Source organism: Poecilia latipinna, unplaced genomic scaffold (genome assembly GCF_001443285.1).
Source record: "Poecilia latipinna isolate Pla-1442-1.1 unplaced genomic scaffold, P_latipinna-1.0 Scaffold2264, whole genome shotgun sequence".
NCBI lineage: Eukaryota > Metazoa > Chordata > Actinopteri > Cyprinodontiformes > Poeciliidae > Poecilia > Poecilia latipinna.
In genome coordinates, this window is record NW_015114880.1 from 37085 (window position 1) to 62229 (window position 25145).

At 40.8% G+C, this 25145-nt stretch overlaps 3 protein-coding genes across 4 annotated transcripts in view; all 3 read right to left on the reverse strand.

Moving 5' to 3' along the window:
• LOC106937026 (envoplakin-like) overlaps positions 1-5357 on the reverse strand; it is a 21319-nt gene extending 15962 nt beyond the window's left edge. Inside the window, exons 1-4 of the mRNA XM_015018322.1 lie at positions 5210-5357; positions 1073-1172; positions 804-958; positions 503-626 (exon numbers count right to left, since the gene is read on the reverse strand). Of these exons, the coding sequence (XP_014873808.1) occupies positions 503-626; positions 804-958; positions 1073-1172; positions 5210-5247 (417 nt within the window). The 5' untranslated portion in view covers positions 5248-5357. The remainder of the gene's footprint in view (positions 1-502; positions 627-803; positions 959-1072; positions 1173-5209) is intronic.
• A 4527-nt stretch (positions 5358-9884) lies between these two features.
• ddx5 (DEAD (Asp-Glu-Ala-Asp) box helicase 5) lies at positions 9885-15444 on the reverse strand. Of its 2 annotated transcripts, none has more exons than XM_015018316.1 (12): positions 15293-15437; positions 13893-14058; positions 13695-13791; positions 13477-13610; positions 13316-13381; positions 13082-13223; positions 12835-12995; positions 12574-12746; positions 12320-12492; positions 12169-12228; positions 10788-11009; positions 9885-10643 (listed from the first exon to the last, which is right to left on the reverse strand). In XM_015018316.1, exons 1-12 carry the CDS (start codon positions 15337-15339, stop codon positions 10198-10200), a joined length of 1887 nt encoding a protein of 628 aa, XP_014873802.1. In that variant the 5' UTR covers positions 15340-15437; the 3' UTR covers positions 9885-10197. The 2 variants fall into 2 exon arrangements, with proteins under 2 accessions (XP_014873802.1, XP_014873803.1); XM_015018317.1 differs by having other exon boundaries at positions 10535-10643; positions 10775-11009; positions 15293-15444.
• Positions 15445-18490: 3046 nt separating this feature from the next.
• The window catches only part of LOC106937021 (E3 ubiquitin-protein ligase SMURF2-like), a 45005-nt gene continuing 38350 nt past the window's right edge, over positions 18491-25145 (reverse strand). The window contains exons 11-16 of the mRNA XM_015018315.1: positions 24956-25070; positions 23898-24076; positions 23559-23817; positions 23282-23483; positions 20809-20884; positions 18491-19366 (exon numbers count right to left, since the gene is read on the reverse strand). Of these exons, the coding sequence (XP_014873801.1) occupies positions 19267-19366; positions 20809-20884; positions 23282-23483; positions 23559-23817; positions 23898-24076; positions 24956-25070 (931 nt within the window). The 3' untranslated portion in view covers positions 18491-19266. The remainder of the gene's footprint in view (positions 19367-20808; positions 20885-23281; positions 23484-23558; positions 23818-23897; positions 24077-24955; positions 25071-25145) is intronic.

Genomic DNA, 25145 nt, shown 5'->3' on the forward strand with positions numbered 1-25145 from the left:
CAAATCCATGCTGAGAGTGGAGCTCCTTCAATCAGTGCTCCACCGCAGCTCTGATTGGCTCAGCAATGTAACGTGATTCTTTGACCGCGGTAAAGCTAGCCGTCAAAGCGTTGCGTCACCACGACTTTACACAAGGGTGTTTTTACCTCCGCGGCAGAGGCTCCGCCGAACCCCTGGGGTTCGACCGAACCCAGGTTAAGAACCACTGCTTTAGGGTTAGCGTAATTTACTTTTTAGTTAGTGCTGCTCACAACTAACATCCACCTGATGATGACTCACAAAGATTCACGCACTGATTGAGCAACACAATACTTTTATTTCCAAGAATGGGCTTTTCTATTAATGGTTCAGTTGCAAAGAATAAGCAGCATACATGTGATGACACATCAGTCTGTTGGTTTTCTTCTACCTGCTACCAAAATAAAACTCATTATTTCTGCTAAGAGCAGCAACTGATCTGCTCGGTGAGGTTGGGCCGCAGACATGTTCGGGTTCAACTGACCAGTTTTTCTTGAAGAACAGGGCCCCAGTCAATCTTCTGCTTCAGCTCCAGGTTTTGCAGCTGTTTGTACAGGTCCCGGAAGATGGTGCAGCCCTTAGCCCAGCGTTCGTGCAGGTTTTTCACACTAAAGGAGAAACAAACAAAAAATAATGTTTTTATTAGTATTCTTATTTCTGCAGAGAAAGGGAATGTGAAAAACAACCGTGTTTGGGCGGCGCCTCTCAGTGGTTTGAGTCGAGTTTCATACCACTGATGCCTGTTTGTGCTTTAGCGAGTCAGAGATGCTCCACAACAAACATACTCATTGTCTATCTCAGAGGCCTGCGGGTGCTTCAGCTTCTTGGCTCTGTCCGCGTCCACAAAGAGGTCCTTGAAGAGCAGCTCGGCCTGCCTCAGGTTCACCGAGTTCTCCTGCTGGTGAATCATCTTCTTGCTCTTCTTCTGCAGCTCTTGGTCCTGAACAAAAGCGAGAGCAGCAGACATTTCCCCAGTTGAAAACGAGCTTAGCGGAGAAGGGATTTTACGCCTGGACGGCCGCCGGCCTGCTCCGGTGAAGTTTGGGAGTCTCACCTCCGCCAGCAGCGCCTCGGCTCGCAGGATGTTCTGCTCCACTTGGTTTGCATTACTCTGCATGCGATGGATCACCTCAGAGAGTTCACTTATGTCCTTCCTGGAAACAGACACAGGACGCCATTACAACCACCTTACTGCAGATGTTTGCTTTTCTTTGTCTTTGTCAAAAACATAATATATATTATTGTACTTTAAATGAAAAGGCATTATAAACTCAAACTACATCTGTGTTTATGGTGATATTTTATGTGAAATGTAACCCAAAGAAGAGCACAGCTGTAATTTAAAAGGAAAAAGAACAATTGAAAAATGTGACATTTGTATTCAGCAGGTATTAAACATACTTTTTATGAAGCCCACATCTCTGTTTTTAAAACTTTTTCTTGGTCTGACAATATTCTTATATTAAATGTGTTTTTAGCTGTGAGCAGGGCCGGATTTGGAGGGATAAGGGCCCCTGGGCTAGAGTCAGTTTTGGTGCCCTGTCAAAAAAACAACAAAAACAAAAGGCATTGCACTCATGTAAGTTGGAGTACATTAATAGGTAGGTCTGTGAATCAGCAAGTTTAAAACATCCCACATGACATGCCACATCCAGCAACATGGAGGCAACATGGCTCCATGTTGTGCCTCAGCCAACATGGCTTCATGTTGCTTAAAAACAGATGTGGAAGTTCAGAATTTTTAAATATATTAGTTTTTCTATACATTAATAAAAATGTAACTCTATCATAGCTCTATTGATACAGACCTATAAAGTGTATAATGTAAAACATGTATTCATTATAAAAACATTTTAAATCTTTGGGACGCCTCCCAAGACTTGCAGCCCTGGGCATCTGCTACGCCCAGAATAAGAAATAGACGATGTTAAAACATCAATCTTTGTCTAATCAGACTATAAAACTGACCAGCATATTTGTATTGATGATTTTGATGAAAGTGCTTGATAAAACGTAATGTTTGTTTCTGGTTTTTCAGCTGGCGGCTGTTTGTTGATTTATGACTTTATTTTGTCTTTTTATGATGTGAAGCACTTTGAACTGCTTTGTTGCTGAAATGTGCTATAAAACTGAACTTGATTCATTGATTCATTGATTGATACATATTGTGTTTCCTTAGGTGATAACAATGTTCTGTTTTATTGAATGGGTCTGTATTTTTGCAAAGAAGAAAGGTCAAAATGTCTCTACAGTTTGCATTTGTTCAAAGCTGATGGAGGAAAAACCCGCAAAAGACTTGCAGCTGGAATTGCAATGAAAGGTTGTTCTACAAAAGTACCGGACTTGATACACATGTACACCACACTGTTCAGATTTATTTTTTTTTAATTGTACAAGAATCATATCATCATCTTTCTAAAATAGCAAGTTTTTATATTTATGTGCCTAAATCATCTCTTGGCAATACAGAGGTGCTGTTTTTTTTGTGTGTGTTGTTGTTGCAAAAATAACTTCTGGCAAAAAAAAAAAAAAAAAGACATAGGCCATTATTTTTAGGAAGGTGATGATTCGCAGTTCTTAACAATAAAGCTCTCCCTATTGTTTGTGAAATCTCTCATCTGTTGAATGTGTGACTCCGTTTGCTGGGCTAATGTGACTAAGACTAGGCATCCTCTGAGAGGAGCGAGGAACCTGCTCAAAAAACCCGCTGTGGACCTGTTTGGGCGCTCAGTCTGTTTGGTTTGTGATTCCTCCTCTCGCCGAGACACGAGAGCAAAGTATTTATGGCGACCCGCCCCGGGTTAGACGGCAGAGGACACTTCGCTGGGTGGAGGGGAGGTGCCCCGCTCTCCTCCTGTTTGACGGCCAAGAATGCGGTTTTTGCAATGAGTGTGTGTGTGTGTGTGTGTGTGTGTGTGAGAAAGGCATTCCATCACCTGCTACACACACACGCTAAACAAAACCAGCAGTGTTATTACTGGAGCGAAGGTTTATGGCCCGTAGTAGGGAGACTAATGAGTGACAAATAGTTTCTGTAAAGAAGTTTTTTTCCCCTCTCCTTTCCTAATCACTCCCTTTGCAGGAATGCAGCTGTGACTGTAAGGAAGTGACTTGATCGCTTTTACTCTGATTTAGCTGTTTTTAACAAAATCTCTACTACTGATAAAATCAACAGTTTTAGAATAGATTTAGCTGCTATAATTTGGTCGCAATATTGACTTTTACAGGTCAGATTTTGTGACAAAAAGTTCCCCCCTGTATGGAAAATAACATTTCTATTTTTGGTATTCAGTCGGACTCTTCACCAGTCACCCATTTCCTTCCCAAAAGCTAATCTGCAAAGACACAGGAAAATTGCTTTAAGTGTGACAGCCTGAATCATTCATTCACTCAGTGTCAGTGTGTCGTTAAAGACAAACAGCAGACTTTGCAGCGCCACTCCCTTGTGGATTCACGCACCACACCCCGTAATGAAACTCTAATCATGTTCAGAGGTATGTGACCTCTCCGCCCCCATCTCCATCCCTGTAGGTGACAGAGAAACCCGCAGAGCTGACGTTGCTCTACTGCAATTAGTGACACGCAGACAGAAGACGGGGCAAAAACTGACCTCCCACCCAGACAGCAGCTGGATGAACAGCACCTTTTGAAGATAGAAGCTTTAAGCAGGTCTTGAACATACTTTTAATAAGGCAAACTATTTTTACAAATAGTTTATCGGTCTGATGCCACGTTCTAATTTTAAATGTTGTTTTCATTAGCTGTACGCAGAAAATCGTCACAATAAGCAGAAATAATGGCTTGAAAACATCCAGCTGTGTTTTTTTTTTTATCTATATAATGTGTTTCATGTTGTGATAAAGTTTGTACAAAAAAAAAAGAGAATTTTGGAATAATATTCTAATTTATTGAATGGGTCTGTGTGTGGGTAAGTGGTGGGAAATGGGTGCCAGGTGGGATTGGTCACATGTTATTTATCGGCTGCATGTTACTTGGTTGCACAGGTTTGAAGCAGGACACAATTGGGACCCATATGGGTATTAAATGCAGGTCTGAACGTCTGGAAGTGAACGCAGGAGCTGCTTTTATTATTTTTCTTTTCTGGATAAGTACAGAAAATAAAACGTTGGATTATCGAGGCTTTACGATATTTTCAAAAATGTGGAAATCTGAATTTCTTGGATCATTTTGCTTTTTAAATTCAACAGTTTTAATCTTAAATTTACAAAGTTGACTTTGAAATTTTAAACGTCAATATGTTGTTTCTGAGTTACTGACTGAGAGCTGGTTCAAAATGAGATCCAGGTTTTAATTGTTAGAAATAAAATAAAGCATTAAAGATCACAAACTGTGCTTGTGTCCTACTTTGACTCATCATTTAGGACTTTAAATATCAATTCGAAATCATTTATATTAGTCAAGATGCCAGAAAATGAGGGAAAACAAATTATATTCCCATCAGATGCTTATTTGATTTGCAAAACATTGATTAAATATTCTCCATCCAACATCTATAACGGTTGGAAAAACAGTGAGAGAAATCCTAAAATTAGACCAAAGTGATGGACTTTCAAAATGGAAGATGGAAAATATGTTGGACGACTCAAACTATTCATGACCCAGCTGGAACCTGCAACCTGTTCACACCTGCCATTTATTCATACGAGTTACAATTTACAACAGGAATTTGATTTGAGGTCCAAACTCCTGATGGGGCCCGCGTCTCCTCGTGTTGGCTGGGTCGCAGTTTCGAGGCCAGGCTGGCGACGAACCGACTCAGTGAGTCAGAGAAGCTGAACGGCACCACAAGTGGTTCTGATAAGTGGTGGCTGATTATTTATCTCTGGGGTAAAGATACTGGAAAAAGAATGTGTAAAAGTAGCAGACAGGAGAAAGTTTTCAGATTCTTTTCAGTTGCAAGTATGAATAGAGACATAAAAGTGTTTCCTGTTGCACTTTTATTGTCTGTTATTATTATTATATAACAGGCCTCTTTGAGTAAAGTGGCACCGTAATACATGCAGACTGAGAGAGAGCATTCCTCTGCATGAGTAAAATGATACCTGAGCAGCTGGTAAAATAAATAGAAGAATATAGAAGGGACACACACACACACACACACACACACACACACACACACACACACACACACACACACACACACACACAGGAAACCTGAACCAGAACTCACTTGTTAATCTTAGAGACAGATTCGGTTTTCTTCGCCATCTCGGGAGACCTGTCGCTGTAATCGGAGTCCTGCTACGGTTCTTCCAGCGGCCCACTCTTGCTTTCTCCTCTTCCTCCTCTCGATCCACCTGTGCTGTGTGTGTGTCTCCCTCTCAGTTAAAGAGCGTCCCACCTGTCCCCGGCTCCTCCCAGGCGCAGCAGGTGTAGGTGTGCCATCAACACGGAGCGATGCAGACCGGGTCGACCTGTTCCACTCTGCTGCCTGACTTTTATGTCCCAGGAGATTTACCTGTCATGCGTTTATTCTAATAATTGCACATGGATCAACTTCTGATAGGTGTTTTTTTTTTTTTTTGCTTTGTTTTAAATCAGATTTCGGAAAACAGGTGCAGAAACCTGAGAAAATGTAGCCACATTTTGATATTTTTTTGCTTTGGACAGTTTTAAATTGTTTTTATCATGCGATGCTAAACCAATAAATAATAGAAAACATGATAAAATAATAACTCTGATACTTTAATTTCACATAAGAGAATTTGGCCACTATAGTCCCTTGCAAATGTTTAGCACCTGTTCCTGTTTCACAACTTTTACTATCTAGCTTATCTGGATTCGTTTCTTCTAACAAGACATAATGAGAATGCTTTGAAGTCAAATCAAGAGTTTGAAATCTCAAAAAGGGAATTTAAGATTAGGGTGATGGCAAAGAGGCTTTCCAACTTCAAAGACTTTTAGATCACTAAAGGTAAATCATCAAAAGACTTATAGAAACTCAAAAAGCTGCTCAGCAATTATGAGACTTTTTTCTGGTATGGAATTTATTATTATTATTATTCGTAATGTAAAAATGTGAATAAAAATTAAGAAATGTCATTTTTACGAGACTGTTTTTAGTTTTCTATTATTATTTTTGACAGATATTATATTCACTATTTTGTCGGTACCGTTGGACCATTTGAGACTTATTATAAAACTGACAGGACAGCGGGGTCGGACTCTCTGGTCCAATACGCAGTTGGTTCAAATCTTAAATAAGAAATAGGGACTTCATTGTGTCAATAACTTCTCGTCGGAGCGAACAGAAGTTGCACGTCTCGTTAGCTCAGATCATAGCAAGATATAAGATTAGCTATCATAACTATGCAGATGCTGCACAGCTCTACATTGTGATGTCACCAGGTGACTCTGAACCCATCCAATCACTGAACAGATGCTTAGGAGAGATAAATGTGTGGATGTGCCACAACTTTCTGAAGCTGATTAGAAATCTGAAGTTATCATCTTTCGACCTTCAGAGGAATGATCCAGAGCCAACACACAACTTCAGTTGTTAGAGCAAGAAACTAGAAATCACGCCTGGAATCCAGATGTAAGTGATGGGCTTTGACCTGAACCTCCAGACACACAAAAACAGTTACAAAGCCGGCCTTCTGTCACCTGATGAACATCTCCAGGATTTAAGGACTAATGTCTCAGCGAGATCTAGAGAAACCCATCCATGCATTTATCTTTATTTACAAATCTGGAACAAACTTCCAGGAAACTGCAAAACTGCTATAAGACTGACTTCCTTTAAATCAAGGCTAAAAAACCCAAACTGTTTAGAGTTTCCTTTGATTCCTGGCAACTGGAGTGAAAGTCTTTATTCCAATATTTGATGATAATGATTCTTGACAATTTGATGATGGAGTTTGAGGAAACGTGATGTTTATTGCTTGTTTTATGTTCCCAACAAAGTTATTTATTGTGTTGTGTTTTTATTGTGTGCGGCACTTTAAACTGCCTTGTTACTGAAATGTGCCATACAAATAAACCCGACTTGGCTCTGCGTTGGTCTATTAAGCAAAAACCTACTAAAATATACATGAATCTGAGGTTATAATGTGACAAAGTGTTAACTTTAATTGGTAGGAATATTTTTTACAAGGCTCTGTGAATAACTTGGCTTTCACAACAGTGATAGTGAAGGAATGTGGAATAACTCATCTCAGAGTGCCAAATGAATTTTGAGCAACAGAAAGTGAGATAAAAACAAAAACAAATCCACAATTTGTTCCAAAATAAGCATGTAAAGTAGCTGAATATTTGCAATTCATATCGAGTTTCAAGCATATAACAGGGTGTGTGCGACCAGCAGCCATTTTCCTCCTAGCTGAACTTCCGTGTATTTATGCTTATCACGCACACACACCCTGTGTAGCTATCCAAGAGTCAAGGTCTGAGGTGAGGAATGCAAAGTTCACCTGCTGTCAAAAAAAAAAGACTGACAGAAAACTAACTGCGGCTGATAACGCGGACACGCCGCTCCGCAGCGGCTAAGCTAGCATTGTGTTTGTTTGCATTAAACCCAGGCATGCGCGAGGCAAACTGAGCAGACAGCGCCTGAATGCGACTTCTTTCCGCGTCATTGGGAAGAAATGAGTCCAGCATGCCGCCCAGTCTCATGCTTCGAGTGGGTGTGGGTGTGTGTGAGGCGCACACACCCACAGCAGCGACTCCTTGAAGCCAACACCTTCACATACCTGCGGGGGAGAGGGAGGGGTTAAGGAACAAAGGTATGAGAGGAACTGAGATCAAACAATAAGGTGGTGGGACAGGAGAGGTGACATGAGGAGGGGCGGGCGAGGGGAGTCACACCTGGCCTGGACCTTTGACCCCAGCAGCTGCTATTAGAAACAGCACTGTGGTGGTGTTGGTAGCATGATGTCAAAGAGGCTTAGAAATATGTCTTGTTTTCTTTTGGCTTCATTTAATTATCGGCAGAGCCGCTGAGGAAAACAAGCTCAACCTGCCACGCAGCTGACGTGTACAGGTTTTGTAAAAGTATTGATGCCCCTGGAGATTACTCATATTTGATTAAGTCATGACCTGAAACTTCAATTGGTGTCATTCAGTTTTGGTGTGATCAACTAACACAAAGTAGATTGTAAAATTTAATGAAACGGATGGACGGGTTGTTCTGAATTTCCTTTTGCAAATTAGGAATACTAAAAGTTGGAGTGTTGGCATTCTGGTTTTACTCCTCCTCTGCTCATCTGCCCTCCGCTTATGAGAAATCAGGTTTTTCTTTAAAAAAAACAAAAAAAAAAACGCTTTTTCTGATTTTATTGGTAGGACTTTTTCTAAACTATGATTAACTTTTAATTATGGATGATTTTAATAAACGTCTGCTGTGAAACCACACTGGAGTTTTTTTTTTTTTACATTATTGGCTGCGTTTACATTGAACACGTAACGGCGCAAATAGGAAGTACAAACATAAATTTGCTAAATAAAAACAGGCATTTTCTAAAAACAGACAATTTTTTTTTTCTCCAAAATTTAAAAAAAGAGCTTTGGGTGGGTTTTCTACTGTGTCAAAATTTGTCTTTCGCAAAACTGCAATAGCCTATATGCCACGAGTAGTGGTGACATACAGTCATGTGATCAACAACCAGACGTTGCCACTGGCGAAAACCACGAAGACAATAGGAAGTGGTAGGAAGATAGTGTTTTTTAACAACTTACTATGACTTTTAATGATGTGAGATTTAATTTTTTTTTATTTAATGGAAACATCACAATTGTGAAATGTATTGATCAAAGTTTGGTCAAACATTCAGAAAATAAATTGTTAAAAGGAAGAGGTTTCCTGTAGTTCTTGACCAAGTTTTCACACACTGCAGCAGGGGTTTTGGCCCACTCCTGATGTTTCAGGTTTCAGGGCAACACAGGATGTCAACATAGATCTCAAGATTTTCTACAGTTCAAGTCTGGAGACTGGCTAGGCCACTCTAAACCCTTGACATGCTTCTTAGCCACTCCTTAGTTTCCCTGGATGAGTGCTTCAGGTCACCATTGTGCTGGAAGGCCCAGAATCAACCCATATCCAATGCTCTGACAGGAGGTTGTTGCCCAAAATCTCTACATGCTCCCTAAATCCACCCAAGACTGCAGTCATCCTGTCTCCTTTGCAGAACAAGTTTCATGTTTCACAGTTGGAGTGGTGTTCTTGGGATTGTTCTAGTCCTTCAGTGAGTAGTTTATACCAAAATGTCCCATTTTGGTCTCAGTCTTCCTCTTGATCATTCAGATGTTCACTGGCAAACTTCAGACAGGCCTTGATTTGTACTGGCCTGAGCAGGGGGACCTTGATTTTAAGTCTGTTTTAGTGTTACTGTAGTAACCTCAGACACTGTGGTCTCAGATCTTCAGGGCCTCCTTAAGTCCCAATCTGATGGAAAGTCATCTCTATTTTGTCCAAGTACACCAATGTGGGATATAGTTTTTTTTTTCTTGCCACTTCAATCTTATTTTACTTTAGGGACCTAAAAAGGCCCAACAGCATGATAAGAAATGCTGGTTCTGAGACAACTGGAGTGAAAGTCACCTGGAGGTGATTTTGCAAAGGACTCTTCATAACTACAATAACAGAAGAATCTGAATTAGTGAGACACATTTACCAATAATTTCCCTTTGGGATTAATAAAAGTATTTTTAAATTTAAGACCTCTGGTATCAAGCTTTCCCACTCTCAACCTGGGGGTGCTTTATCCTCCCCAAATTCTAAAACTTGTCATCTACCACTAAAACCCCATCTAAAGCCCAGTTTACCATTCTTTGAAAGTATGACACCTGCTGGACTGTAAAGGTAGTACATAAGTTGAGAAAAAACAGGAAAAAAAACAACCACAAAACAATCTTTTGTATGGTTTTATTTCAAAGATCATGCAGTGCACTTTCAATGTAAGAGCTGATCACTGAATGCTACACATGGAAACCAATACACTTGTAATTTTCTGGTACAAAACAAACTAAATATTTCTGAGGAATGTAACAAATTAAATACAGGAAAAACAAATGTGCAACCAAAACTATTGTTGCACTGCAGATCTTAAAAGGCTTCATAGGTTGACAGAACCCTGTTGTGTAAATACAAAAATTTCAAATTAGGTAAAGAACTTAAAAGACAAAATGCAATAAATTACCTCTTTCAAGTATGTGGGGCATTTACTGAGAGAACTGTGGAGGCATGGGATATGGCACCAGAGGTGGTGGAGGATGCTGTTGAGGGGCAAGTTGTTGGGGTGGAAGCTGAGGAGGCACCTGGGCCTGAGGGAACTGGTACTGAGGATGGCTTGTGCCATTTTGTGCAACAGGCTTATTGGGAACAAACTGTTGGGCCTGGAAGTTGTTTTGGGCAACAAAAGCTCCTGCTTGATTGGTGCCGAAGTTTGACTGTCCATTGTTGTTGTAGTTCCCTCCACCGTAACCATTGCTGGCACCGTTGCTGCCTCCATAGCCTCCATTCTGAGAACCTGCGCCATAACTCTTGTTTGGTCCGTTGTTATATCCTCTATTGTTATCTCTATCCCTACCGCCGCCAAAATCACGCCTTCCAGAGGAATACCTATCCCGACGGTCGTAGTCACCACCTCTGCCGCCCCTTGAACGACCTGGAAGGTAAAGAAAACAATTTTTAATTCATCTCGACTACCTTTTAAACCAGCTTGATATTTAATCCGGCCCAGAAACAAACGGCGGAAGAAAAGTAACTGCCTTTTACGGCACAGTTTTTGCGTCTCACCAATTAGATTTACCTCCTCTTTCTTCTGCCATCTGGAGGAGCTTTGGGTTAATTGCCTGGTTGGCCTCGCGCAGCACAGAGACAAGGTCGCTGGCCTGCCTCATGTTGTTGGGAGTGAAGAAGGTGTAGGCCGTGCCAGTCTTTTGGCTACGAGCCGTTCTGCCAATGCGATGGATATAGTCCTCAGAGTTGTTAGGGTAGTCATAGTTGATGACAAATTTCACGTCTTCCACATCTGTAAGAAGTTGCAGTGTGGCAGAAAGAAAGGCAACACATTGTGTGCCAGAGCCAACACAACAACCAGATCAAAAAAAGAAAATTAGTCTCGTCATTGGATCAAAGAGTTGGGTAAACCTTAAATTTGGAAAAGACTAGTGTTAACTGTATTTAGGGAGACTACGGTGGGAAAAGAAAATGATGCACACTCCATTTGCTTCTCATACTTTGAGCAAAACCCTTACCTTTCAGGAGTATGCATTCAATAATCCATTCCCATTGCAGAACAACCCCCAGTCTCTTAAAAAGTTTTCTATAAAACGCTACTTCCTCTTAGAAAAAACCCAAAAAACACCCTCCCACCCCCGTAGCTCCTTGCTGGCTACTGAATTGAAACTTTGCCGTTAACCTGTAGACCAGACCCCCTTGGAAGGAAGCCTACAGGTCAACCCCTTCTCAGCATGCCATCTTTTTCCATACCGAGCGTTCACTTGACCATAATGTCTCTCGTTGGCAGGTCTCGACATGACTTTGAAACGCAGGCGAGGGAGGAATGTGAGCTTGGATTTTGTCCAACCGTGTCCAACTACCATGTCCCACTGTCACCAAAAGCGCCAGTAGCCATGTCATTACAGAGGTGAAGGTAAGATCGGACTGCTCTTCAGACTGAGGTTTATGGAACTGCATCATTAGCCATGCTTCGAATGTCTCGCTAGAACAGCTTAATTGGCTCAAATGACTTGCAATGCAGAATCCAAAAGTACATGCAAGACAAAACGGAGGCAGTGTAGCTTGGCTTTTAGCTGGGACAGTTAGACCTGGGTGTGTGAAGCAGTCCAAACCATGGCCAGAAAAAACAAAGATGGGGGAGGAACTCTGGCCAGCCCTCAACTCTCCCCCATTTTTAGGCAGGCCAGCACATTATGCTTCGTTTGGGCCTGGTCACCTCTGTACATCTGCATGACTGGGAGACCCGTGCCTCGCCAGTCTGGACACCTCCAAGAATCCTCCTTCCCCCTCTGGGTACCTGGGCTTGTCATGCCAAGGCCCTGCCACACAGACTGCTCCTTCAGGTCAGGGGAGAAACTCAGAAAGAAGCAGAAGTGTTAAAGAAAGCAAACACTTTCTTTTAGAAATGCTTTAAACGTATGAAAGGGTGAAGTTTAGAGGATACAGACCTAGGCCTCTGGACGCAACATCAGTGGCGATCAGTATGGGGGCTTTGCCAAATTTGAACTCTAAAGAACATCAAAGACAGACAGAATTAGACTGGCATATTTCTTAAAATGAGAAATATAAATTACAACTTAATCTAGAACAGATAATTACCATTAAGGACCCAGTCCCTCTCCTGCTGGCTTTTGTCGCCATGGATTCCCATAGCTGGCCACCCATCTCTTCTCATTCGTCGAGTGAGGTCATCACACCGCCTTTTTGTCTCAACAAAAATGATGGTCTTGTTCTCCTTCTCACTCATGATTTCCTCAAGCAGACGGATTAGCCTGAAAGAAAATTCACATCAAGTTCAAAATTCCTGAAACGCGCTGTGTGCGCAATTTGCAGTTTGAGTCACAAGTACATACTTATTCTCTTTTTCTCCATCATTGCAGACATCCACAATCTGCAGGATGTTATGGTTAGCACTAAGCTGCAGTGCACCAATGTTGATCTGAACATACTCCTTCAGAAAGTCTTCTGCCAGTTGGCGAACCTCTTTAGGCCAAGTAGCACTCCACATCAGAGTCTGCCTGTCAGGCTGCAACAACAATTCAACAGTCAGCCAAACACAACACATCAGCCAATCAACAGCTTCTGCAGTAAAGGCTTGAATAAACAATTCATACCCTGATTTGGTCAACAATCTTCCTGATCTGTGGCTCAAACCCCATGTCCAGCATTCTGTCTGCCTCATCCAGCACCAGGTAAGTGCATCTGCGAAGGTTCGTTTTTCCTGCTTCAAGGAAGTCAATGAGCCTGCCTGGAGTGGCGATGCAAATCTCCACACCTAAAACCCATTAGATACACCATGAGAGGCAAATTCTTTGAAACACATTCCATGCATAGTTCTGAACACAGACACTAGAACTGTACCCCTTTCCAAATCACGGAGCTGAGGCCCTTTTGGTGCGCCTCCATAGATGCAGGTGGACTTCAGACGAGAAGCTCTGCCATATTCAGCAGCCACCTGTTGCACCTGCTGGGCCAGCTCACGAGTGGGGGCTAACACCAGACACTGCCAGAAAGAAAAAGCAACAAATTAAATTTAACTCTGATTAATACATGCATGTCTTGTCAAAACGACACCACTTTAAAGTCTTAACTTACAATTGGACCGTCCCCACGCTCCAAGAAAGGCTGGTGATTAATGTGCACAATTGCAGGCAGAAGATACTGCAAAGGAAAGCAACAGTTTGATTAGCAACACTACATACTGCAGTTAAACTGCTTAAAATTATGCTGTGGGCCAAAGAAAACGTGCAACTTACAGAAAGTGTCTTGCCAGAGCCAGTCTGTGCAATGCCAACCATGTCCATGCCACTGAGAGCCAAAGGCCAACCCTGAGCCTGGATAGGTGTTGGTTCAGTCCAGTTCTGTTTGTTGATGACCTCCATCACATAAGCTAAACAAGTAAAATATGGAAAACTGCTCAATGACATCCATTTTCTACTAAAGATTTTTTGGTACCTTTTTCTTACAAACTTACAGGGAAAGCTTGCTTCATGGAACTGAGTTATGGGATTTGGGCAGTCCCTCCCCTTCACTGTAATAGTTTTGGACCTTCTGTATTGCTCAGCTTCTTGCTGCAAATTAAAACAAAGAGTTCAGTGGTCAGAAATGATCATAAAGCACCAACATATACACAGAAACCTACGTATATTGCTGCTCCATAACCTATACATACCAGTGATCTACAGGCGACATCAGGATGCTGCTGATAGAAGTTTTTCTCAAACTTTGGGAGCTCATCCAGGTTCCAGTGTTTCTTCCTCAATCGCTCACCTGGATTGCCAAACTTTCCTCCACCTCCACTCCGGCTACCACCGAATCGGGGTGGACCACCGCCATAACTGTAGATTTAAAAAACATAACTTATTAGCATTGAGAATCCCTGTTAATTTCCAAGATTTAAATTCTTTTAGTTCCAATTAATGCAATTAAAAGAACTCTTGGTCCAACTAAACTGTGTTTGTGATGAGTGCAGTATTACAAATTGACCTTGGAAGTATTTTTAAGTGGCTTTATACCACAATTGTCTTGCTTTAATGCATGAGCTTTTTTAACCAGATCCCATATTGTAAGTACTACAAATAATATCAGGTAGAACAAGATGTTCTGACTCTGGAAAATAAAAATCATCATGACACCATTAGAATAATGGAAAGTCCTCAAAATTAAGCTTTTTAATAAAAACTTGACTGTAAATGTCTTTTTTGATGTCAGAGTCCTTTGTTGTTATACCAAACGGGGAAAAGATTAAAAAGAAATTATGACAATATGAGGGAAAACACTTGAAATGGTTAAATTAAAAAATAAGCGAGGTACGCCTTGTTTTATTATTATTGTAGAACTAAAATGGTGGCAACAAGTAGTTTTAATGCGTTCACAAGTTTGAAACCAAATACCTAATCTTCGTATCATTGGAAAAGTTAAAGCCATTCCTAGAGACAGAAATCATTTGACTTTTTTTATTGGCATACTTAAAAAATTAATCGGATTGGGTCGAGGAAACTATTGAGTACGAGTCCTTCCAACCAGATGAGAACAATTGGAAAGAAAGGAACGAGAGAGAAAAAAAGAGCCGTGCCGGCATTTTGTGTCCGCTTTCCAACGCCGCCACATGGCGAGAAGCCGACTAGCCAAGTTAGCGTCATATTAGCAGTGTTCCATAACCGTATCTTCGCCACAAATAAATACCGGGCATAACGCCAATCCGAAGATCAAATAAACGCCAGAAACCATTAAAACGTTTTCCATGATGTTGGTTTACTTTTTAAGAGCTCACAGTAGTGGCTAGCCTTGGTGCCGGTTGAGCAAAAGTTAGCCTCTAGCTAACGAAACGCAGCTGCGCCGGGGCACGAGGCCAAACAAGGCCTCAGGCTAAATGAAGCGAAGAAAGACTCAAAACATTGACGTTCTACCGATAAAAACACCTAAACTACCTTTGTGTGGTAAATGTGGTGACTTCAGGAAGTCTAGTAGCCCCCAGCAACACTTTTTAAAAATTATCTTAAGTGTCGTCAGCCATGTCACGCGACAGTGAAAATCTTCAAACAATAAGTACAAAACAAATAACGGACTTACCCTCTGTCTCTATCTCTGCCGCGGTCTCTGTCTGAATATCCAGGCATATTGTGAACAAAACGTACGAATTAAAAAAGTATATAAATACAAAGCGGCCTCGGCGTCGGATAGAAAACAGGGCCGGCAGTGGTGCTGAAATGCCGGTTACCGCGAAATGAGGCCCGGTTTATATATGGTCCAAAAAGTCTCACTTCCGACGGATTCATCCGCCGCACCAGTTTCGACCCCAGCATTTCCTAAAAAAAAACGCGAAAAGAACAAAGAAAACTGACTTTTATATGACTTTCACCGTAAAATCGAATTACAGTCTTTATTCACTGGTGTCGCTGCACTTTTAATTTCCCATACAAGGGAAGACAAGAGCGTAAGTGTCTCACAACCACACACACAAAGAGAAAAACGGTGTATACGCAAAATGTCAGCGAATATAATTCAAATCTACTGTAATTAAAAAGCTTGGCGAAAACAACAAAGCAATTTTTATAAATATTCGTTTGTTGAATATTATACATGGTTAACTTTATGGCTTCACTGCAACGAATGTTGGCGGAAGAATATGTACCAGACAGAAAAAGGGGTAATACGACCTACTTCCGATGCCTACACATATTACAGTAAATGACGCAATCAGGACCAACCCAGTTTTTTATATATATATATTTTACAATATTTTGATTCGAAGAAAATATTAACGTTTCATAAAAATTTCAGAAATTTTGTATTTTGTTTTAGTGAAACCTCTGACATGCGTCCCTCGGTGCCTTTTATTGCTAATCCTAGCTTTTTCTTATTACGTGTTTTTATTATTATTTTACCTGACCTCCAGAAAGTATACGCGGTGTAAAAACAAAATGATACATGGTGGTACTTTTTATGCAAATCTGAAAAGTGTGGTGAGTATTTGTTTCTGGCTTCTTTTCCTCAGATATCCCTAAGTAAAATAAAAGTACAATACATTGTTTTCATAAGTCACCTAATTAACCAATAAAGTCAAAATGAAAGAAGAATATTAGCTGATTGAAGTTTGTCACCAAACAATAGATGGGATAAAAATGCCCTAAACTTCTACTTCACAATTATACACCACTCTTTCCAATCACAAAATTTCAGTAAAATGGATTAAAAATTTGTGGCTGTTGAAAAAAGGTTGAAATACCCTAAAAAATATAAATAAATAAAACTCACTTAAATTTAAAAAACAAACGCCCAACCAGATTAAATAACCCTTAAAAATTCCACTGCATTCTATTTTGACTCCATAAAGTCAGTGTTTCTCTTCATGCAACAAATTTCACACTGAAAAAAAGTATTAGATCATAAACCACGATCAACATGAAATCGATACTTTGGTCAGTATCGATTTTCTTGAGACAATTCACATTGATGAAACAAAGAGGCCGTAATCAACACCTCCCTCCTCCCCCTCCAAAAACAATCCTGCTCCTTTTCAGCCGTCTGGTATCCGCGAGTACCAGTGATAGATTGGACCATCTGAACCACTCCGTCTCTTTACAGTTGAAACTGAAACCACTCACAACCTTTGTTAAGCTAATGAAGCGTTTACGCGTTCCTCTGACGGACGTAGCCCAAGAAAACTCAGGACGTGTTGCTGTACAAGGCCTTACATTGTTAGACAAAGGCAAGTTTAATTCAAACTAATTACACACAAAAATAAGATGCTCTTACAAAATGATAGTGTTAACATACATAAAATTGCATCAGTCGGCTATGAGAAGTATAGTCCTGCTAGTGGATCATGCTGTTTGGGGAAGAAGAAAAAAAAAAAATCTCATAATTTTGACCTTTTTTTTTTTTAAATAAAAAGGGGCTCTGCTTTGCCATTAAAGCAGCTGGGATCAGCTTGTGCACTGGACTTTTTTTTTTTTTTTTTTTAAAGGTGAATTCATAAATGCTGCATTAAATACTCACAGCAACCTCATCTTGTTTGTGTGCAATTCCTCTTTGCAGATCGGAATTAAAACAAAACCAAAGAAATTCTACTTAAGTTAAAGATAAATTACACTTTGTTTGATCCACATATATGAACAACATCTTATTACTGTACAAAGCACCATCTGAGGACACTTTTTTCACTTTGCAAACGTTTGTGAAAGTTTGTTTTTCTTTCTTCTTTTTTTAAGTGTATGCAAATGATAAGAACAGTCCACGGTCTTAGAGATTGCTCAACAGGCAGCATCTTTGAGAAAAGAAAAAGACATTCAAGAATTTTACATTTCAACCGTGAAAACAATAAACCGAACAAATCCCCATCTTAGATAGGACTGAATAATTCATTTGAGTTCATCTCATTCAGTCGACTTTCAAGCCAAAGCACATACGGACACATGCAATAAAAAAAAAAAAAAAAAAAACTGCTTTTGAAAAATGTTACTCGTCTGCTGTGAAAATACGAATGCAAAAGACATTTTTTAAATCTTTCAACATTGAGAAAGTCAGGACAAATGGCCAGCATTAGTTTTAAATATTACAAACTACATATGGCAGCTCCTGAGGATGTGGCCAATAAGAGCTCTTGTGGGCCACAAAACAGGCATACGCATGAGTAGAGTGATGTGCACTTTAAGCAGTAGTATGTCAGTGAGCAGGTCTGCTAATATATATTTTTATATATATATATATATATATATATATCAAAAGTAAATGCTATTTAGCACCACATGGCTGAAAGGTAGTAGAGGTTTCTTCTTTACGTGTAACATGGAGGCGGCACAAAGCGGATAACGATGAACTCTGTGCTCTTCAGTCAAATCGTTCAATACGTTTAAGATCACCGTCAGTTGCATGAATATAGTCCAGCTACAAATGATACGAAACTCCAGGATGGAAATGATTAAGAACAACAAGAAAAGAACTGGTAGATTTTTAAAGGGTCAGCAAAATATTTTGCAAAAAGTTTGTTGATTTCCAAAAATGATTATGGCACTTTTCTTTTTTGCCTTTAGGACGAGTTTCTCTCAATGTAAGTAGTAGAGATTCTGTCCAAATTAACCACAGCATATACTTCCATGAAATTCAGTCAAGCTTCCACAAACTGTCTCCCATAATTTAAGCAACAAAAATAAAAAAAATAAAAAAAAATAAAAAACAGGGCAACATTTCAAAGATTTCCCCCCCCAGAAAAGGTGGAAAAAAAAAAAAAAAAAAAGGGGGTTTCTGGAAGAATAGCAATAAATTATATATATTACATAGAATTTTATTGTTTCTCTTTTGTTCCCCCCACCCAAAACCCCAAATGTTATACAAAATAATAAAAAAATATCACATTTCAGGCATTTCATTCATTTACTCGTTTCCAAACACAACTAGCTCTTGAAATGTGCGGATCAAGGTTTCAGGGTGCCCAGGCCCCTGCGTGTCTTTGGAGGAGGTTGTAAACAGTCGGTTGCAGCTCAGTATGTGACCTTCCCTTCCTCTTCTGCTCACAGGTCGCCTCCGTGGCAACGCCGACGGGCCCCGCGCGGTCGCTCGGAGGCTCCGGTTTATCTGCATCCGGATTTAGTGTGACTTGCGACTGTCGAATGCTTGTAAAAAAACATAAAAATAAAAAATAAAAAAAATAAAAAAAATCCTTGCTTGCGGCAAACAAAATCAGTCATTTATAAATGTGATTTTTGTCGCGTTCTGCTGGGTAAAATGACGAATTGCTACGTGGAATAAAGTCTGTTTTTAAATGCTGAAATAAAAAAAAAGCCAGCAAAATCTGAAGGTTCCACAAGTTAGTAAATAGAGTTATTAGCAGCTGGAAATATCCTTTTCAATGATTAAAAAATGATATAAAGGGAAGAAGGCTTTTTTCTGGTGTTCTTCCCGTCTTTTAGTTTGGCTACATGTCAGAGTATGAATCCTTCCCTCCCCGCCCCGGACCGAACGCCTCGCTCTGGAGTCGGTGGTTTGCTGAGGTCAAACCCCCCGGGAGCTTCTGGTTGTTGCCGAGTCCTGCAGGCGTCGACCGTTCACTCCACGGCGAAGCCACACGTCTCCTCGATGGCAGTGAGCAACTTGTCGTACAATTTGTCGTAGGTTTCATAGGGAGGAATGTCGATTCGGTTGAAACTGGAGGAAAGACAACAGAGTCAGTAAAAAGTAGTTTGAAGGCGACGGCATCTCCCGCGCTTACTGACAGCCCCGTTATTAAAGACGTGTAAAATTCAAAATAAATTCAGTGTTTGTTTTTGGACATTGGAAAGTCCACCTTTAAATTTAAGTGAAGCTTTTCCAAAAGCATGTTTTCTTGGTAAATAACTGATTTCAACAACAAACTACCAGCAGCAGTTTTTTAATGCCCTTTTCCTACATCCAATGAAAAAAGTTCACCCACTGCCACTGGTTTTAGCTGTCAAGTTGTCAACATAACGCGCTAAATCTTAAATGTACGTGTAATATATAATTAATTGTCAACTCTCTTACAAGCAGATAACACCCAGTGGTATCAGATTACACAGGTAAAGAAAAAGTTTCAATTAAAAAAAAGTGAGGGTGAGAGAAGTAGGTCGCTCATGCTAGCTTGACTTTGACGATCTTAACACGTAGATGTGCTGCTGAATTTGGTGTGTTTTGGTTCAGTTAAAAAAAATAAGGCGACCCACACACCGACTCTCTGGACCCACACACGACCAGCTCACTATGGTTAACTTTCTAAGCCTAAAATGAGAATATGTACATTGTCTCAAACCAAACATGTCTGAAGATTCTCTATTTTCCAGGTTTTACTATTCAAAGAAGAAGTCATTCTGTTTCAAACGTTAGAAACTTTAATCTGGTTGTGCTTGCGTGGAAGGATAATTCATAGTTACAGTATGTACAAACCTCCTGGGTTTTAACCAAACATCGTTTGCTTGTTATTTAGACTGAAAGTTGCTGCTGAGCTCACCACTTTTTGACTTCACTCATGTTTGCAACTCTGCATTGTTGACCGCAGTACAAGACTGCTTTTAAGTCAAAATAACTAATGCAATCAATCTGCCTTATGTAATATTAACGCATTAAACCCTTTTAGATTAATCCAATAATGTTGACGGGCCTAATTTTTGTTCAGAATCTCTTGGTATTTCAAAGTAATGACGCCATATACTCAAGGTTGCCATGAATTTTATAAAAGCAACGACCCACAGCTTCACAGATCCTCTACCGTACACGACAAGGTGTGCTTTTTTCCCCCAATAATCAACTATTGATAAGAGTTACTGGAATTACTGGAAATTCTGATCAAAAATGTAAAGTTTAAATAATAAAAAAGTGTTTCAGATACATTCATTTCCTAAGAATTTTACTTGCCAGTACAGTATGGTACAAATGATTTTATAACAAGCAAAACACTTTAAGACCATTAAATAATTGTACCAAAAATAAATTGTGCTGTGCATTTAAGGAGATTTATAAAAAAGATCTTTAGTATCTTTACGAAGGGTGCCAACAATGTGGAGTTTGCTGTGTTTCCCTCTTAAGTTTGACTCTAATCAATCCTAAAAGTGAGAATCTGCCCGCTGATCCCTCACCAGGTGTGGGCTTTGGGCAGGTTGTTGGTGCTGGCATCGATCTGGTGTATGGTGAAGAGTCGTGGTCCTGCAGCGCCTGCAGAGGGAAGCATTTAGAAAAATATTTTAATAACAGTCTCTTCTTCAGTTTGTTGTCCTACTACCAACTCGAAAGGTTTGGGTTTATTTATGTAATTTACGACATTCAGACCAGAGTTCAGATCAGACATCAGTGTGATAAGCTCAGCATAGAAAAAAAAAAGTCAAGGAAAAAGTTAAAATATGTATAAGAAGATATTGTTCTGTGTAATTTCTAACCTCATTAGTAAAGTTAAAGGGGCATTATTATGTAAAATTAACTTATTTTTAGCTTTACATCCTGTTATGATGTTATTCCCTCATGGAAAACATACCTGGAGCGTTGAATTGATTCATGCTAGATAAATCCTTTTACCTCCTGCAACCATTAGCTGTGCAAAACGCCTGGGTGGACCTAGCCCCGCCTTCGATGTGCTCCTTCAGACTAGCCTACAGCAATTAGCAAACACCTGGTGGATCTGCACATCTGCTGAACTCGTTATAGAAGCTACTTCTCAGTCCAACGTTGGTAAAATGTTGTTAAAGGATTAATGAGGAGGAGCCATGTTGTGATGTTTTCCTGAAGGTGGAGTTTCAGGAGCTTCTTAACCTGTTGGTCTCAGGTTGTCATTCACAATGACAGGGGTGTCAAACTCCAGTCCTCAAGGGCCGCTGTCCTGCAGTGTTTAGATGTGCCACAGGTAAAAAACAGTGGAATGAAATGGCTTAATTACCTCCTCCCTGTGTAGATCGGTTCTCCTGAGCCTTGCTAGTGACCTAATTATTATTTTCAGGTGTGGTGCAGCAGAGGCACATCTAAAAGTTGCAGGACAGAGGCCCTTGAGGACTGGAGTTTGACACCTCTGTCACGAGAGGACCCAAATTTGGGTCCTCTCGTGACAGACAGGTTAAAGAGACAGAGGCCCAATTTCAAGGAGTTAAATTACATTACAAGTCAAATTCATTTGAGCCATATTTGATATACACATAACTTTCTTACAGCAACTGAAGGTGACATTGTAACTTGATATAAAATGAATCTACGTGCCTGGAAGCGACATAATGGCGCCCCTTTCACATGCTAAAGGTACTTTGAATTATGTGGACATGGATCCAACCATTAAACCATCAACAGTTTCAACTAAGAACAGCTGAGTTTGCCCACAAACAAGAATGTTTATCTGACAGAAACGGAAATATTTATGCCACCATTAACATGAAGCAGATTAGATGCAAACTGTGAAAATCTTAAGAAACAGAAACATTTACATAACAATTAATATGACCAACAACAGGATTTGGTAAATGAAGCATTAACATCATATTCTTTACAATTATCTATGAAGCCTATAGCAAACAAGCTTTATTTAAGAAAAAAGGTGAAAAATTGAAGAGACGCGATCACAAGATGATCCCCTTTACTTTGACGGCATGACTGAAGTCCCACTCTGTTTATGAAATCTGTTTAGCTTCCGACTTTTGCTGATGTTTGGCCCAAGATAAGACAGTCATGTTACCAGAGGTCTGCCAGTGGATCATCTTTTAACCGTCATGCCTGGGTGGCTCAGTGTCTGGGCAGAGCCGACTGCCAGGATGGACCCACTGGAGCACAGAGGGTTCATCCCAGAGCAGAACAACCCAGAGACACACGGAGCCAAACACTCCTCAGTGTCAGAGAGACCGAGATCAGCAGCAAGAGCCGAACCGCTTCAGCTCCTCCATTCAAACTAATTAACCCTTTAACCGCCACCCTCAAAACACTGACAGGTTAGTCAATGGGGTCATGAGGACGCCGGCGTCGTCATGACAGTGAAGGGGTTTAAACATCGTGAACATTTTTTGTGCAAATGTCATATTTTCCCATATTAAAATTCCAGACTCGTTTCTTCTTTTTTTATAGCAATTTTAATGAAGTGCGTAGAAAAATGCACCACAAATTTATGGAAAACAGTAGCAAGACTAAATGTGAAGAAAAGAAGATAAGAAAATAAAAGAGAGAAAGAGAAAGATGAAGAGAGAAGAAAACAGACATTAAAGAGAGAGGAAGAAGGAAAGAAGTGAGGGAAGAAAATAAATCAAAAGAAAAAGTGAGAGGAAGAAAGAGGAGGAAGGGAAGAATTAAAGAAAGGAGGAAAAGGAAGAAACAGAAAGAAAAAAATACACAAGAACAGAAGAAAAAATAAATAAACACAGAAAGAAAAAAGGAAGAAGGAAAACAAGAAAGGAAGAGATAGAGAGAGATAGAGAAAGACAAGAAGAAGAAATTGAAAGACAGACAGACAAAGGCCAGGGGGAATAAATTTCAAAGTATGGCCCCATAATTATATTTTCCTTTTCCATCCCTGTCCGGACCTGGAAAACCCACAATGGTTACCTCTCCAGACGCCGTAGCAACCATCTATACGTCTCTATCTACCTTGAAGGGCCTTGAACCCCTGCAGGGGAACCCTGGAGGATCCGGTGACAAACTGCAGCAGTCGGGCCCGGCGCTCCTCGTCGAACGACTCCACGGCCTTCCAGAACCACTTGACGATGCTGGTGTCCGGCGTGCAGTGCTTCAGCCGCGTATTGGACTTCCAGTCGTTGATGTCGATCTTCCCCAGGCCGCACACGATCAGCTGCAGCGGGGGTGGAGACGGCGGGGTTACCGCATCGGAATCAAAAAAGGCGGCCGGCGGACTCGAGCGACGTACCTCCAGCTCCTTCTCGTCGAAGGCCTTGAGCAGGTGCTGGGGGATGACCTCGTTGAAGCCCTTCTGCAGCGCCAGGAACTGCGCCTCGATGCCCCGCAGGAAGCGCCAGTTGACGTAGAGGCGGACGTACTCCTTCTTGTTGTCCTGGGAGACGGGGATGTTCTTGCCGTTGGGTTTGAGCTCGTGCTGGATGATCTCGCCGTACGCGTTGTGCTCCACGCAGAAGGTGTGGTCCAGCACACCTGTGATGTCATTGTCCCTGACGGTAGAATCGCATTTCAAATTGTTGCTCGGCAAACAAAAAAAACAACAAACGGTGACCAAAAAACCTGGACGTACAGGATCCAAACCAGGCTGTTGTGCAGGTCGGGGTCGACGGACTCCATGTCGTCCAGGGTGATGGGTTTACCCAGCAGCTGCTTGTAGAACGGGAGGGTGAAGCCGCCGTCGATGTAGTGGCCGTGGAACACAGCCATCCCCATGATGCGTCCTACGAAGTGGAAGTACGACAAATGCTCCTGCAAGGCGGTAAGAAAAAAAAACAACAACATTCAGGCTGGGTGTTAGACAAGCTGATCAGGGTTCGTACTGTCGAACCCTGTAGAAAAATTCAATCATTTCTTAACATTTTACATATATATTTTTCTTACTTTATTTTATCCGTTTTTCTCATTGGTGGAAACAAAGACACTCTAGTTGCAACACAATCAGCCTGAAACGAGGGCTGGGAATTTATCGTATCGGTTATCAATTATTGTGATGCAGATACATCACTGTCACAACAAATTCCAATTAATAATGTAAATATTGTCTGGATTGTTATTTTTAGAATCTTCTCCACTGTTTGCTCAATGAGAGAATCAATAAGCATCATAGAGTTCATTAGAAAACAGTGCAGATAGAATATCAACCACTTTCAAGGACTTTATACAGAAATCAAGCGCTTTCCAAACCTTGAAAAACATCTTTTTGAAATTCCAGGATTTCAAGCGCCCGTACCAACCCTGAGTGATGCAGAAGCAGTTTTACAAGTCCGTTCTACCTAAACGGGAAAGCTTCAGTTCAACAGACTGATGCTAACTTGTGATAAAGATGTGAGAGATAAAATAATGTGTTAACTCTGACGGTGTCTGATCTGCTTTGAATCGAAAGCAGTTGATAGAAGTTTCACACTTCAAGCATGATATTCTTTGTTTTGTCTACAAAGACGGTTCCTTTTTCAGAAACATGTCTTTTCAGTCTTTGCTTTAACACAACAGTCCCGACTCTCATCTTCACAATAAACCGGTGAAAATGGAGTTTGATACGAATGGGATTCCCCCAGAAGAGTTTCCCCAAGTGGGCCGGGTCTTAGCGGAAAGCTCCGTTTCTGCTGCTTTCATCAGCCTGCGACTTACAGGATTCACGGCGGAGTCCGGGTTGATCTGCAGCGTGTAGATGTCGTCGCGGGAGTACTGGAACAGGCCGTAGTACGGGTTCAGCATCTCATGTGACAGCAGGTAGAGCCACTCCCTGCAGGCGAAGCACACAGAGCTCAGACCAGGAGGTGGAATATGTTCAAAAAACATAAAAACGCCTTCTGATGAG